General features: G+C 35.5%; 1 protein-coding gene across 50 annotated transcripts in view; it reads left to right on the forward strand.

Annotated features, from left to right (window-relative positions):
* Window positions 1-16,249, forward strand: part of LOC132127188 (calcium/calmodulin-dependent protein kinase type II subunit beta) — a 63,765-nt gene that overhangs the window by 23,173 nt on the left and 24,343 nt on the right. For 37 of the 50 annotated variants that reach the window (XM_059538882.1, XM_059538887.1, XM_059538884.1 and 34 more), the window contains exons 6-12: window positions 9,377-9,449; window positions 11,057-11,159; window positions 11,337-11,420; window positions 11,847-11,941; window positions 12,016-12,138; window positions 12,421-12,504; window positions 12,612-12,654. In XM_059538882.1, coding sequence (XP_059394865.1) covers window positions 9,377-9,449; window positions 11,057-11,159; window positions 11,337-11,420; window positions 11,847-11,941; window positions 12,016-12,138; window positions 12,421-12,504; window positions 12,612-12,654 — 605 coding nt within the window. The remainder of the gene's footprint in view (window positions 1-9,376; window positions 9,450-11,056; window positions 11,160-11,336; window positions 11,421-11,846; window positions 11,942-12,015; window positions 12,139-12,420; window positions 12,505-12,611; window positions 12,655-16,249) is intronic. The other 13 variants (XM_059538894.1, XM_059538904.1, XM_059538902.1 and 10 more) reach the window with 1 other exon arrangement.

Consider the following 16,249-nt stretch of genomic DNA (forward strand, 5'->3'; position numbering starts at 1 on the left):
AGCCAAAAATACACTGTATCAGTCAAAATCAATTTTTCTTTAATGCCAAAAATCATTAGGATATTAAGTCAAGATCATGTTCCATGAAGATACATTGTAAATTTTCTACTGTAAATATATACAAACTTAATTCTTGATTAGTAATATGCATTGCTAAGAACTTCATTTGGAAAATCAACTGTATAGGTGATTTTCTCAATATTTGTATTTTTATTTGCATCCTCAGATTACAGATTTTCAAACGGCTGTATCTCGGCTAAATATTGTAAGATCCTAATAACCTATACATCAGTGGAAAGCTCATTTATTCAGCAAATCTTAATTTCAGAAAATTTACCCGTATTAATGGTTTTGTGGTCCAGGGTCACATATGAAAACTTTTTATAATTTTATTTTTACTTATATATAATATATATATATATATATATATATATTATTATTATTATTATTATTTTTTTTTTTTTTTTACAATTATATGAGTATAATATGTGTATATTTGTGTGTATATGTATTTTTTTTATTATTATTATAATGCATATAAGGCTTTACAGGGTAATGCGAGTGCTATTGTGAACATTAGCAGCATTTTTTTGTTTTACCAGCTAGGAAACAGTGTAGGAGAAGACCTAAACTGAAAAGGTTTTTTTTTGGCTTTAGTTTTACTACAAAATCTTAAAGTGCACAGGGCATTGTGGATGAATTGCGAGAGATGAGAAGCATGCAAGTAGTTTGGTCTGAATTCCTCCACAGGTCAGTTTTAGGTGTTAGTTGGCTCTGATTCACAGTGTTTCGTTGTAACATTATGAAGATGTGTACAGAAAAGTGCCTGTGTATGAAATTTGGAACTAGTGGCGAAAAAGAAAGACATTTTATTATTATGCCTCAAATTAGGCTTTATTACTTTCACCTAAAGGTAGTAAATTGCAACTTCAAAAGAATAGTTCAACCCAAAATAATGGTTTCTGTCTTTATTTACCCACCTCTATGGGTTTCCAAACCTGCATCAATCACTTTTCAATGTTTTTTTTTTTATGATTCTTTTTATTATTGTTCATAATATAATGAAAGTCAGTGGGATCTGTTGTTGTTTTGAACCAAACCAGAGATATTTTAATGTTATTTATATACAATTATAGTATTTATAATATTTTAAATGAGCTTTTATTTTAGTTTTTCAGTTTTCATTTTAGTTTCATTTAAGTTTTAGTAATTTTAGTAGTTTTGTAACTTTTATTGTTATTTTTGTATTATATTCTATTTATTTTTGTTATAATTATTATAATATAGCTCTAATAATAATTTTTTTTTGTAAAATTGTAATTGAAAAGATTTCAAGTTTCATTTAACATTTATATTTAATTTCATTTTTTTATGTAAAGTACAAGTAAGAGTATAGAGCTATAAAATGAATATTAATAGCATAAATCAAATAATTTTGTCATGCCAGAATTTGGTGTTTGAGTTTATATTAAGGCTTGCAAGTCTCATTTTCGGGTAAACTGTCCCTTTAAGAAATACCAATAGAAACCCTTTGAGGGTAGATAAGGTGTATTTTAGGATTGTGCCCCATTGACCAAACCAATCAAATTGTGTGTTCAGATGAACTCGGGTGGACACCAGACGCTCTATTGTGAAAGCAGCCGAACTGCTCGTGATGCACTGAGAGTATCTCTTCACCCTCTGTGTGTTCTGCTCTCTCTGTTTCTTGTCTCGCTGTCTGTCTTCCTCTCTGTTGTTTCAAAACAGTGTCATTTATCTTTGCAATTGGGTATTTCTCGGCCGCGTGTAATGCATTGTTTCAGTCAAGCCTTTGAGGATGACAGAGTGCTGCTGTTTTGTTTAATAGTCACTTGAGTGAAGGGCTCTTTCAGAGTCTCGGAGCTCATTGCAGTCTTGATTCAGAAGCTCAAATAAAGCTGCTGACTGTATCTGCTCTGTTCGGCCACACGTCAACCAGACCTCCATGCTCTTTGAAGGAGGAATCATGATAAAATGGGAGGTTGCTCAGGCCGTATGATCTGCTTTTGATGCATTTGATAGGTCTGTTCTCTCAATGTAATGGCAGAGAAAAAAGTAGTCAGTTGCACTTTTATTGGCTGCGAACGTACTGTTAAGTTTTAGGAGTCATACAGAAGTGAATCCCCTAAATTACAGATGATTGACACCATAGTGACCATAGAAACATTTTACCACCTTGCGATATCTGCAATTTTTCAACAAAGTAATATTAAATTAATATTTGGAAAGTAATACTTTAGAATATATTTGGAAGTAATATCTGGAAGGTTTGCTTTGCAGAGCACACTCTTGGAGGGTTGCCATGTCCAGTATTTATAAGCATCTTTTGACTTGTTGTTTGGGCTCGGCTCATAAAGCAGTTCTTTTTGTATTTTGGTATATGGCTTTTTTTTCACAATAACACATTTGGAAGTTGCTTATGTAGCTTGTTCTAATTTGCTGGGTTTTTTATTGCAAGATCTGGCAACACTAAATCAAAAAGTATCTCATTCCTTGTGGATTATTCCCCAATTTCTGCAATGTGGTTGTTACTACTTGAGTTTTTGGGAGTTAATTTAGTTGTTCAATGCGGTTGTCACTTCTATAAATTACTGACCAGGATTAAGAACTAAAAGGTGAACTGAATTTAGCTGTAGTGTGTACATGTTCATTGTTTAGGAGGCTTAATTGAGTTCTCATTTATTTAATCTAATCAACTTTGTCTGAAACAGTTGGGGCCATATACTCTGAAAACCGTTATAATACAATATTATGTTTTAGATTGAGTTTTTGAATGTGTAAAATATATGATCATTGATTATTTTTGAGTTCTGAGCACTGGAAACTACTCTGATCCCATTTGTGATTTTTCTTTCTCACAGAATCTTTTTACGTTATATTAGTGAACCAAACCGTGTTAGTCTAGGTGCTCTTCAGCTGGATGCCTGTGGGCCAAATCAGTCATCAGTCATTTTTATTACCCTCCGATTGATATTGATGAAATTGCTGTGCTACCTGAGATGAGTTCAGCACTCAGTGGTCACATTTGGAGCAGAGTTGGAGGTAAAGTCTGTGGCTCAGACAGGTGCATCATTTTTGATTGCATACACAGAAATATTTGGGTAAAGAGACCCTGATGATGAAACGAAACCTTCAAAGGAAAAATGACAGGAATGTTAGTTGAACGAAAGTGGCTCATTTCATCATCAGATCTACTCTAGTTATAATGAAATGAAATTATCTGTTCAAATGCCTGAAAATCACACTTGCTCTAGTGTTTGCAGGTAAAATATAAGAATTTTTTTCCTCTTTTAAGAAGATTTGTTATTAAAACGCTAGTTTAACATTAGTTGGAAACATGTTAGCAAAATCATAATTCATGCTAGCCATGTAATAAACATGGTAGAATCATACTAATTCATGTTCGCCATGTGTTAAAACATGTTAGAACATGCTAATGTATGTTAGCATAGTTTTACAACATGCTAAGAACAAGCTAATTTGTGTTAAATATGCTTAAATGTTAACCGATGTTAGTAATTGTCAAATCATACTAGAAACTAGTTAAATCATGTTAGCAAAATGTAAATTCACGTTAGCATAGTGTTACTACATTTTAGGAGTGTGCTAATTCATATTAACAGAATGTTGGTATCATATTAGCAACATGTTAAAAGATGTTAGCAATGTGTTGAATCATGCTAAGGACATGCTAATGCTTGTTAGCAACATATATATATTAGTGGTGGGCATAGATTTTTTTTTTTAATCTAGATTAATCTCACTGTGATCTTGAAATTAATCTAGATTAATCTAGATTAAAATGGCTCATTCGAATTCTGCCGAAGGCATACAGAATATGTGTGTTACTCAAATAAAATTGACAAACAGTAGTCTTTGAGAACGGGTTTCTCAGGCCGGGTGGTGCATTAGACCAGGGGCTCATCTCCTGTTTCCAAAATGCATCACAAAGTGCTTGAGAAAGCTGTAAACTAATTCCACATTGCACAAGGTGCAAACAACCTTACGCCTGTTTCACACATACTCCGTCTGCAGTGCGTATGTGTTGCATATTTTTTACGCACCCATGTTAACGGATTCCAGTTGTGTTCCAGGAGCGTTGCGTCTGCAGCAGTGCAGAGATCGTTCACGTACTGAGTAGCGAACTGCAAACGCGTCCTGTGTGAAAGCACAATGAGTCCGTGCTGCACCACATACGTAACGCGCACGGACTGAATACGCACTGCAGACGGAGTATGTGTGAAACAGGCGTGAGCAGCGCCGTAGCTGGGGTCAGCGGGGACCCGGTGAAGGTTGTACCAGTGGGCCCTGTTTAATTTGTATGTTTGTTTATTTTTATTTATTTGTGCTATTTACACAATGTTTAAGTTTTTTTTCAAGTTTGTAGGTGTCAAGGTACAGAAACCAAATAATTAAATGTAAAATAGCACTGGATAGTCTTCAATGTAAAAACCTACATTTATTCAGACACCTTCAACATTTCTCACATTATTACAGTTTTGCTATATATATCAAAAATGATATCTGGTGTCTGAATAATTTTTGGTTTGACTGTTAAAACTACAAAGTAATTCAGTCAAGAACAGTGAGTGATTTTCATTTTAATTTTCTTGGATCAACATAACAGCAGCCAGTAGCTTAATAAGGCGCGGTCACTTTAAGAGATGATGAATGCATCCAATATAATACACATCCCATTTTTTTTCCTCAACTGTTTACTTTCACTTAAGAAATAACTGACAGTTTTTTCGAGCATAATTTCCAAGGTGGATATTTTCACATATTTTGTCGGCACAAGAGCAAAAATAAGCAAATTTGATGTTCAAGTATTTTGAGACGCCTTTCTCTGCATGACCCCTGAACACCAGAACACCGCAAGTACTGAATTGGGCTCTTTCACATCTTTTTGTTTGTTCAAACTGCGATTTTGTATTTATTCGTTCAGGTGCAGGAGGGACTTCGAGGAGAACTTCGCAGAAGAGAGCTCGGTTCAGTGTCGCTATCCGTGATACGCGGCTCTCTCTCTCTTGCGCAGTGCGCACCGAACACAGCGTGCGAGTAATGTATGTGGAGATTAGGGATGGGTCATGATTTTCGAATATTCGATTAGTCGATTTAATGACCGATTATCGATTAGGCTGTGCGATTATTTTCTAAGGATGTGAACCGTGCCCGAGTGCGTCTTACCCCCAAAGTCCAGTTCGGTTGACTGTGATCGCTCCGTGCGGTGCTCTGACGCGGTTCGTTGAAAGAGGTGGACCAGAGGAGGTTCAGTTAAATTAGGGTGCGGTGCACATGCAAGCATGGAACTACTGATACTGCAGCATGATTACGTGAACATTTCTGAGCGGCAAACGCAATAGATTTATAAAGCAATATGTTGTGAGAGGGTCTTCTGTGTCACCGCGTCCCAAATGACCACAAAGTTAACTAAACGATCCACTGTGCTGAGCGAGAAACTTCCTGTTTCCCACGTATTAAGTCGTGATTACGAGCTGCATTAAAATGATTTGTTATTTGTTTAAGGAATAAAATGTAACATTGCACTGGTTTGATAATCATAAACATTTTTTAAACCATAATTAAATTTTTGAGTGCATAAAAACAGAACAATTTAATAAAAATGAGTGTCTTTTGAAATAAATCAATTAGAGTTAAAAAAATCATCAGTAACCCTATTGCGTTTTTTTGGTTTAAATGTGAAGAATGACAGGTGCCACATCCTTTTTTTTAATATATTTTTGGCAGAGTATACAGGTGTAATATATTCAATTTTTACTTTGTGCAATCTAACATTATTTCATTGTCATAATTTTGACTTAATTCCTAAAATATTATGACGCTAATCTTTTTTTTTTTTTTTTTTTTTTTTTTTTTTAAAAAGGATTAACTGACAAAAATGCTCAACTCACTGTCTTGCGCTGGCCACTTTGTAGGCTATTTAAAAAAAACAAAAAAACTTGAATTTAACAAACATAAAATGTTCCAATCATATTTCTGAATTAAATTCATAAAGAATCGAAATGAAATATGAGCACTTTGTGGGTCGGACTTGGGCAGAGAAATCTTATTAGCCCCGGGCCGGACCGTGTAAGGCTCTATATTAGTTCCCTCGTTTTAATTAAAAGCTCCCCCTAGGTTTGACGTAAGTACTACCTACATTTTTTTCATGGGAGGTTGCAAAATCTGACAGGGTATCGACTACTTATCGAATAATACCCAGTGATTAGCGATTATTACTTTTGCTTGAAATGCACATCCCTAATGTAGATGCCTCATTAGTAAGCAATCCGCCATTTTTGGAACGGTTTGCAAACCCAGTGCAAATTGACTATGTGCGTCTACAACAGCAAGTTATACGCTTGTATATCTTTGAATATGCATTGATTATTATGATGAATGATGTCAAGTTGGTCGTTCCAAAATGGCGGACACGTCAACGTACCTGGAGTGGTCGAATAGGGCATCTTAAAAGATTAAAAAATAGATCTTAGCGATATGTGAAATCATGCTAGAAACATGCTAGCAACTCGTTAAATCATCATAGCAAAATGTTAAAACAAGTTAGCGACTTGCCAAAACATGCTATTAGCCATTAATGGATCATGTTAAAACATGTTGGTAACAATTTATGAGAAAAACTTTTTCAAATGTATTTGTAAACTTTCAGAACCTGGATTTGTCAAGCCAACATCACAGATTGTCTTCACTCAGTTTTTTCAGTCAGAAAAACAGTTCGATTTTTAAATCTGCCTATTTTTATGTAAGTAAACACATTATTAATAGCGTTTAGTTTTTAATGATGTCCAGATCAGTGGTCGACCGATATATCGCCAAGGCCAATATATCGGCCAATATTTGGCATTTTTCAAATATCGGCATTAGCCGATAAGTTTTTTCTGTTTGACCGATGCGTTCAAGGTAGGACTTCTATTTTGATGGCGTGCCTAAGAAAGGCAGTGCCTGAGCGCACACTGTGCTCACTCTCTCTTGTTCATATGAGATCTTGTGAAGTGTGTATCCAGCATGATCACGTGTTCTCTGTGTGACGGTCAGTCCGTGTGAACTGAATGCTTTAAACTTTAAACATGATTTCAAATTATGCTGCGCTTTATGCATTTGCCCGCTGTCATATTCATGTCATTTTTGTTGTATGTAAAATGAAGGTTACCCTGGCTTTATTTGAAAAATATGATTCCTAATGCACACAAACTTCCCAGAATACTGAATGCCCTGTTGGTAACAGTTCAAATTTCTTAAATATTAATAACAATGATTAAAGAAATTATATCGGTTTTATATTGGCTATCGGCCCCCTGCTTTCCAAGATATCGGCATTGGCTGTCAAAAAACACATAACGGTCGACCACTAGTTCAGATCTAGTATGATTCTGAAAAGTGTTTGTACACCTTCAGTTTGGCCCCCAAAACAAGGTAGTTGAAGAGTCCTAATGTGGAAGAAATAGACAACAGCTTTGTATGTTCCAGTTTTACAACATGTACACACACACACACACACACACACGTTTTCTCTCAGTAAATCATCAGCACACGCCTACACAAGCTGACTCACGCTGTCAACCTCCCTCTCCTCACACACCGGTACATTTCCTCCAGCCTATCTCACTACACAACTGCCAAAAAAACACACTCCAGTCCGCTGCAGCCTTACCAGGGCCTCTCTTCTTTCTCGTCTCAGGCTCCGTATTTCTCTTTCACCTTCTCTGTCTCTCCTGATGCTCACTCTCGTCGTGGGAGGTGAGATCGTCTCACCCTTCAGAGCAGTTTTTAAGTGTGTAGTGTTAGCTAGAGCTTCCTGTGTCAGTGAAACAGGGTTTCGGTATGCAGGAAAACCATCATGTCTGCTGTTTCAAAAGACATTGATGCACATGAACACTTTTGCAGACTGAAAAAAGTTTATAGCATCAAGGAGGAGCCTTTATTGCATCCATTATTGTGTCTCTCTTTACCTGTAAAGAGTCTCTGTTTTGGGGGACGGTGGTTTTCTTTCTCAAGTCCCAAGTTTCTTTTATCTTATTTTTAATGTGTTTGAATGCTTAGTTTTCTTTGCAGGTAAGATAAATCCAAGGGTGAATCTCATGAAATATGTCAATGTCATATTTTACTCTCAAATCAAAAGAAAGAATTAGTCAAACTTTGACCACTTGATTACAATTAAAAATTTGGGAAAAAATATGCCAAAATATTTTTTATCATGAAAATATTGTCAAAGAATTATTCATTTCTTAAATAAACAAGTTAATTATTTTTCCCTTTTGTTTTGAGGGTTACATTTGACAATTTGGGGATTATGTATTTTAATCATGAAAATAATGTTAAAGTGCTCCTATTATGGGTAATGAAAGGTTCATATTTTGGTCCTCAACAACATGCATGCAAGGTCAAAAAACACTTTCATGGTCTTATAATATAATATGCATTTATTTTTACCTTACTTGCTCAATGACTCCCTGAATGATTCACTCAACAAGAAATTTTTCCAAACCCCTCCTTTGCATGACGCTAGTCTGCTGTGATTGGTCCGATTGGTCTCATTTTCATTTCATCATGTCTGTAATGCCTGATAAAGCTGTTTGTGAGCGCAGTGCTGCTTTGTATACAGCATAACCGGGAAGACTGCTATTTTACCGCTTCAAAAGCGTCACCTAGTGTCAAAGAATGAATTTGCATTTTCATTCAGACCAATGCCAAAATCAAGTTTTCCCAGGTCTGAGCGCAAAATGCTAATGTGTCATGCTGACACCAACATGAAACGTTTTAAAAAATGATTCGTTCCAATGATTCGGAATCAACTTTTTTTTTTTTGAGAGAGAGAGGGAGAGAAAATAACTTTATACACGGTACACTTTTAGATTTAAAACTTTGCAGGATGTTTTAATTCATAAGAGCTGTGTTATATACTGCATGAAAAGTAATTTTCAAAAATCCATAATAGGGGCACTTTAATGTAATTTATAAAATAAATGTAAAAAAAAAAAAAAAATTGGGGGGTAAAATTTGGTGAAATGATGTAGGAAGATTCATCCTATATTTAAAACTCTATGCCAAATTATAAGACAATTCGGGAGGTAAAATTATTTTAAGTATTATTATATTTTTTTGGGGGGGGGGGGGGGTTGATGTGGACATGATGTAGGGATTCATTTTGTAGATAAACCTCTTTGCCAAACTTTTATGAAAATTTCCAAGATACCAATCTTTGACATTAATTTATGGGGAAGATGTCCTGTTATATTATTAGTAGCTCCCTGTAATCTGCCTGCATTTTCTGCCTGTGCCTGTGCACGAGAGAATGGCATTGCTCAGACTAACATGCGCCCCTGGTGTTTGCATGCAGTCACTGCATCCAGCAGATCCTGGAGGCGGTGCTTCATTGCCATCAAATGGGTGTGGTGCACCGAGATCTCAAGGTGAGTGACAGGTGATTCGTTCATTTGTGCGTGTATTATCCTTGCTTTTGTGTAAACATATGCTATGTGTGATGTGCGATTATGATGAGATGATTAATATTCAGTAGGGGCTGTTGTAAAGAGATAGGCCACCCAAAACTGAAAATTGTGTCATTTAATCATGCTCATGTTGTTCAAACCTGTATGGATTTTCCTTCTTCTGCTGAACACGTTGAAGAGATGTTGTGAAGAATGTGGGTTTGTGTTGTACCCATTGACAGGCTTCCATACTATGGAAGTCAACGGGGAGTAGCAACTGTTTGGTTATTTGCATTCTTCAAAATTTCATTTTTTCTTAAGCAAGTCATACAACATGAGGGTGAACAAATGATGTCAGAATTAAATTTTTTGGTTGAACTGTCTCTTTAATACTCCCTTTCTGATTTGGCATGACATTTTGTGTGCATGGATGTCTATGTATGGCATAAAACTTTAAATCGTTCTATTATTTCAGATTACATTTTTTTTTTTATTGTTGATTTTATGTCTATTTCTTTGTGATTTGTTTGAAGCCACACAGGTTGATTCTGGACTAGAATGGAATCACTTTCACCAATATAATTCAATATAATCAGGAAATAAATTAAATAGGGTCAGTTTTGATTTCATGTTGCTTCATTTTCCAATCCTGCTTCAGATTAGAAGTCGTTTTTTATATTTGAAAGAATCAGGTAATGCATATCTCATTCTGGATGCGTTTCCAGCATCGTTTTCCTCAGATGCAGCTCAAGGTCATTGAACATTTCGCACCATCCTACGGATTCTCAATCAGAACGCTTTTCAAACCATGAGCTCCGCGAATAGCTCCAGCAGATGGCAACGGCAGCTCAGCGTCAGAACACAGACACAGTTCGTCTCTTTTCAGAGCGGCATCTGTAGGGCGATGAGGATGATAGGAAGAAAGAGATCAGAGATTGAGACTGATTAAGTTTCCCATGATTCTTTGCTCCTCTGGACCCAATTTCCCACCTGGCTCAACTTTCACCAGAGCAGAGGGAAGATAACCTACTTAATAACATTAGACTACTTAAAAACAGCGATGCATTCTTTGATAAAAAGTAAAACAAAACGGCATTTATTTGAAATTTTTTGTAAAATAAAGGTATTTTCTGTTAATTCTGATCAATTCAATGCATTCTTGCTTAATAAAAGAGCTGTAATTTATTTAAAAAAAATAAAATCCGTGTCCATATTTTTTTCTTATCAACATGAAATCAAAATAAACCCTAGTGTCTGTCTTGATATCTATGGTTGAATGTTGTCAGTTGTTGTGTGTAAATATCTGTTTCCCGGAATTCTGTATCAGACATCAGTGAAATCACTGAGAACCATATTTATGGTACTTCTGCTATAACGACAAAGCTACTTGTTTCGAAGTAGCTTACTACTTTTTATTTACAAATGTATTTATTTGTGCCCAGCACAGCTTATATTTTGGGAGTTGATTCTGTTTGTATGCTGTATCTGTTGTGCAGCTGTGGTTGTATGTTATGTTGGATGTTAAAAGGTGACATGTATCAGATTTTGGTTCGGCAGTAATATGAGTGTGCCCCTGATCTCCCCCCCAGCCGGAGAACCTGCTCTTGGCCAGTAAATGCAAGAATGCCGCTGTCAAGCTGGCCGACTTTGGCCTGGCCATTGAAGTGCAAGGGGACCAGCAGGCCTGGTTTGGTACGTGGTCGGTTTAACTCTCCCAAAGCAAAAATCCCCAACTGTTTTGCCTTATTTGTTGAGCTTTGCTACTTCCAAGCACATAATCTGGCACCCAAATGGTTTTCTCCAACATACAATGTTGGAAAGAGCCTGGATGTTGCATTTTCAGATGTGTATTTTTGCTTTTCAATACAGGGTTCGCTGGAACACCGGGTTACCTTTCCCCCGAAGTGCTACGAAAGGAGGCTTATGGGAAACCTGTGGACATTTGGGCATGTGGTGAGTCACACATTCCCTCCCGACAGAGTTCTTTGCATCTATTTCTATCTTCTTTCTCGCTCGCTCACTCGCACATATTCAGACACATCAGCTCTCAGATGTGGAGAGCTCTTCTCTGGCAGGTGTTGTCAAGAGGCTGTTGCCAAGCGGCGCTTTCACCGTCGTGTTTCACATTCATTTTCTTTAGAGTATCGATATATCGAAATATCTAGAACAGGGTTCCTCAAATCTTGTCCTGTAGGTCCAATGTGATGCAGAGTTTAGCTCCAACCTTGATCAAACTCACCTCCCTGTGATTTTCTAATTATCCTGAAGACATTGATTAGCATGCTCAGGTGTGTTTGATTAGGATTAGAGCTAAACTCTGCAGGAAAGTGGATCTCCTGGGCCAGATTTGAGGATCCCTGATCTAGAATGTGATTGCAGGAGTCATCCTTTATATTCTGCTGGTGGGATATCCTCCGTTTTGGGATGAAGACCAGCACAAACTCTACCAACAGATCAAAGCTGGGGCTTATGACGTGAGTCCCCTTGTGATTTCACTCATATAGTACAACAGTCAATACATACCCATGAGTTACCATGTTTCCTGTAGTTCCCCTCGCCAGAGTGGGACACGGTCACCCCTGAAGCCAAAAACCTCATCAATCAGATGTTGACCATCAATCCAGCCAAGAGAATCACGGCCCAGGAGGCTCTGAAACACCCGTGGGTCTGTGTGAGTATTAGCAGCCACTGACCAGCACAAAATACCAGAATACATACACTATTGTCAAAATAAATGGACGTTTGTGACCCATATTACTTCTGAGATTATATATTTCATGATAAAGCAAAATATTCACGATATGAAACGTGGCAGAACTTTCCTTTAATAAAAACCATTAACCATAAGACAAAAAAAGTAGTTTTAGTTTCATATTGACTTTAAGACTCAAAACTAGATGCAAAACACTACTTAAAATTTGAATCAATAATCCAATTGCTCTGTTTCCTGCAGCAACGCTCCACTGTGGCGTCCATGATGCACAGACAGGAAACAGTCGAGTGTCTGAAGAAGTTCAACGCAAGAAGGAAACTCAAGGTCTGCTGATGTCTCTTTTAAAAGTCATTAGCTGGAAGCATTTCAATCTGTATATGTATAAAAACCACCGCTTTTTTGCTCTGTTAACATCTCTTTCTCACGTATAGGGAGCGATATTGACCACCATGCTGGTGTCGCGCAATTTCTCTGGTAAGTTCATATCAAACCTGATGCATAGACATTGTGCAGACATTGTACAATCATTCGACCAGCCCTGAAATATTTGACCTTTTTGAGTAGACAAATCATTACATGAATCAGACTTATATTCTAAAAGAATGAACAAGAACTATTAACAGTGATATTTTAGTATTATTTATGTACAATTTTAGTATTCATTTTTTGAGTTAGCATTTATTTTTATATTTTCAGTTTGAATTTTTATTTTGTTTGTTTTAGTAATTTTGTGTTTTTGCCGTTTTTATTCAAAAAAAATTTGTATTTTTATTTAGCTTTAATGTATTTTTATTTCAGTTGTTGTTAGAAATGTATTGATAATTTTTTTTAGAGCTTCTTTTATTTTATTTGTCAATGCATTTATCACTTTTATTTAAAGTTTAAGAAATTTTTGTCTAAAATAAAAAATTCAGCTTGATTTACTTTAATATATATATAGTTTTAAGTTAAAAACACTATGGAAGTGCGTTTCTGCCACTGAAAAAAAAAATAGAATTGTGAGTTTTTTTCTGGAAAAAAAAAACAACACTTTTTTTTTTTTTTTACTCGCAATTGCAAGTTTATATCAAGCAATTGTGAGAAAAAAAGTCCAAATTGTGATATAAAAAGTCGTTATTAACTTTTTACATTTTTTATTCAGTGGCGGAAACGGGCTTCAATACAACACTGAATCAAAGTTCACCCCAAAATTAATTTTTTTATTTGCTCACCATCATATCCTACCAAACCAGTATGGTTATTTTAGTCCATACAACGTTTGAAGCCAAATGATAGCTTTATGTGAATGTAAAAGCTCTTTTTTCTAACACAAGCTGTCATATGGATTCAAAAGGCTTTGAATATAGTGCACATATGAATATACTGCTACTGAATATACTGCTTTTATTGTATCGTTATTGGACAGATGGTCACCATTCACTTTTGTAAAAAAAAGAACAGGATTAACATTCTGCCTGACATCCAGTGGTGGAAAAGAAAATCATACGGTTTGAAACAACATGAGACTGAGCAAATGATGACGAGTTGTCGTTTTTGGGTGAACTATCTCTTTTAATGATCTTGAAGCTAAATATTCATGCTATTAATAAATCCTGCGTTATGCTTTGAAGCATCAGGCAAGAAATCCCACAACTAAGGGAACGATACTCTGTTTCTAATCCAACTATTCGATTTCGCAAGCAGCTGGATGTTCAGATTCGGGCCGTGTCCTGACAGATTGGTTCAGAGACGAGTGGTTCTGTAGGAAGCGCAACAGATAGATCACATAACATGTGATTTATTTCTGCTGTAATGAAGCATCTGCTCTCTCACATCCCGACACACACTCACACACTCACGCTGTCACTCGCTCGCACTTCAACAGCAGGCTGGTGGGCGGAAGCAACAGTGTTCCTGTTTGAGGAGCGTTTTAGATGCTCTCCCTCTCTCTCTTTCTTCATCCGTGGCTCATCAGCCGTCCTCTCTCTGCTCTCATTACTGTAATTACCTCGTCCCGCGGGTGACTCAGTGGTAGAGGAGGCGTGGGAGTGTCCGAGCGTCACTCCACTCACTTGCCCTCGTATGTCATTCCCTTATTCTTTATTCAGTCTCTGTTCACGCTCTCTCGCTCTCTCGGGATGTATAATTTTTTCCTTTTGAAGTTCTATGATAATTTAATCAAGATTTCTTGCACCTTAAATAGCAATTTTTCGTGACTATTTAATACCCTCTTCAATTTCTTGATATAAAAATGTATACATTTTATTTATTTGTACTTATTTAGTTAATTAAGTGCACTTAATGGGGTGTTTGGATAGAGAGAGAAAAACATATCCAAAAAAGACACTTCAGCTATTTGTATTGGCTATTTCATGATAGAAAATATTTAACATAGAAATTGGCTATGTTTAAAAAAAAAAAAAAATATATATATATATATATATATATATATATATATATATATATATATATATGTGTGGATTGCCTTTTTAAATGTAAAAAAAATTAGATATTTGTTTATATCCATTTATATTTCTTTTGTATTATTTTTGTACTATTTGTATTTTTAATAGAATATATATTTTTCTCTATATAAGAAAAAAATAAATATATAGATATTATATATACGATTTAAATGTATATGTATTTCAATTATATTATGTACTTAAAATATTATATACTTTTATATACTTAAAATATAAAAGTGATTATATTATATTTTCTGTTATGCAATTGCCAACTCCTATTGTAAAGGCAGTTATAGTCAACAAATATTACTTGCTACTTTTTTCTTTCTTTTTTTTTACACTAAAATGCCATTTTGAACTGTTTTGCTCATATAAATATCAATTTATTAAAATACTCTGGTGTTATTTAGTAACCGCTCTGATGAAATGCAACTTGTTAGACTGATCCAAACTCCAAAAAAGTTTTCTTGACTGAATCATTAAAAAAAGTAATTTGTTCATGAAGGGGAGTATATTGTATGTTTGTTTGAATCGAGTAAATGTTTGTGTATGTTATTTGCTACTGACATTAGGCAATTCAAACAAGTAAATTCATGTTTTCTACAATATAGCCTCTTTAATGTCTGACGATAGTTTTTTTTTATGTTTATGTCTTCTCTGTCATTCTATCACTTTTTCCCTCCAAAACTCCAACCCCCAAATAAATGCTTTGTTCTGTTTTGCCGTAGCATAGATTGGCGCTGACGAAAGTGACACGTTCCCCGCTGATAGGAGAAAGAGGCTCCCCGAGGAGCGCTTGACAAGAAAATGAGCCTTTTCTTTATTCCAGAGTGACAGTGGAAACCTTATTATATGATTACACCACCTACTGTAATGGACTCTCAAGATCCCTCTCTGGTTGCAGACAGTGGATTGTGTTTCCGGCTAACTCTCTCCATGCTAACAGACTGCTCTATCCTTTGGTTTCTCTCTCAATGTCTACAGCAGTGGTTCTCAACTGGTGGGCCGTGACCTAAAATTGAGTCTAATGTAAAAGGCCGTATGTCTGTTTCGGTGTAAATTCACCTGTCACTTTGTAGATGTTAAAATTAATCAACATGGACAGGTTGCATATCACCTACTCTGAGTTTCAGAGTCTGTAAGTGTGACATCAACAGCAAAATGTGGAGAGCCTCAGTTTGATCATTTTTTTCATGAGAAAGGTTAAGAGACCATTGATGAAAATGAGACATTTAAACCTATTTAGAATGCAAAATAGAGCTATTTTTTTTATAAAGATAAAGTTATGGTAAGATTTTAAGTCTAGAATCCAATTATTGATATCAGTTCCCCCTAATATAATTAAAAAGTTTAAAAAAAATTATTGAAATAAACAAGTAACCACCCATAAAATATGACCAAATGACAAGCAACAGCACAAATAAATGCAAACGAAGAAAGATACATATGGAATAAACAATTCTTTACTTTTTCAGGCAAGTTGATCATAACAGTAGTATTCTATTGTAAAATATACCATGAAGTAATTAAATGTAAAATAAAACACTACATAGTCTTCACTCTATCAATTAAACTTAAAAGTTTAAAATTAACTTATTTTTCGGACTATAAGTCGCACCTGA

This window comes from Carassius carassius, chromosome 45 (genome assembly GCF_963082965.1).
Source record: "Carassius carassius chromosome 45, fCarCar2.1, whole genome shotgun sequence".
NCBI lineage: Eukaryota > Metazoa > Chordata > Actinopteri > Cypriniformes > Cyprinidae > Carassius > Carassius carassius.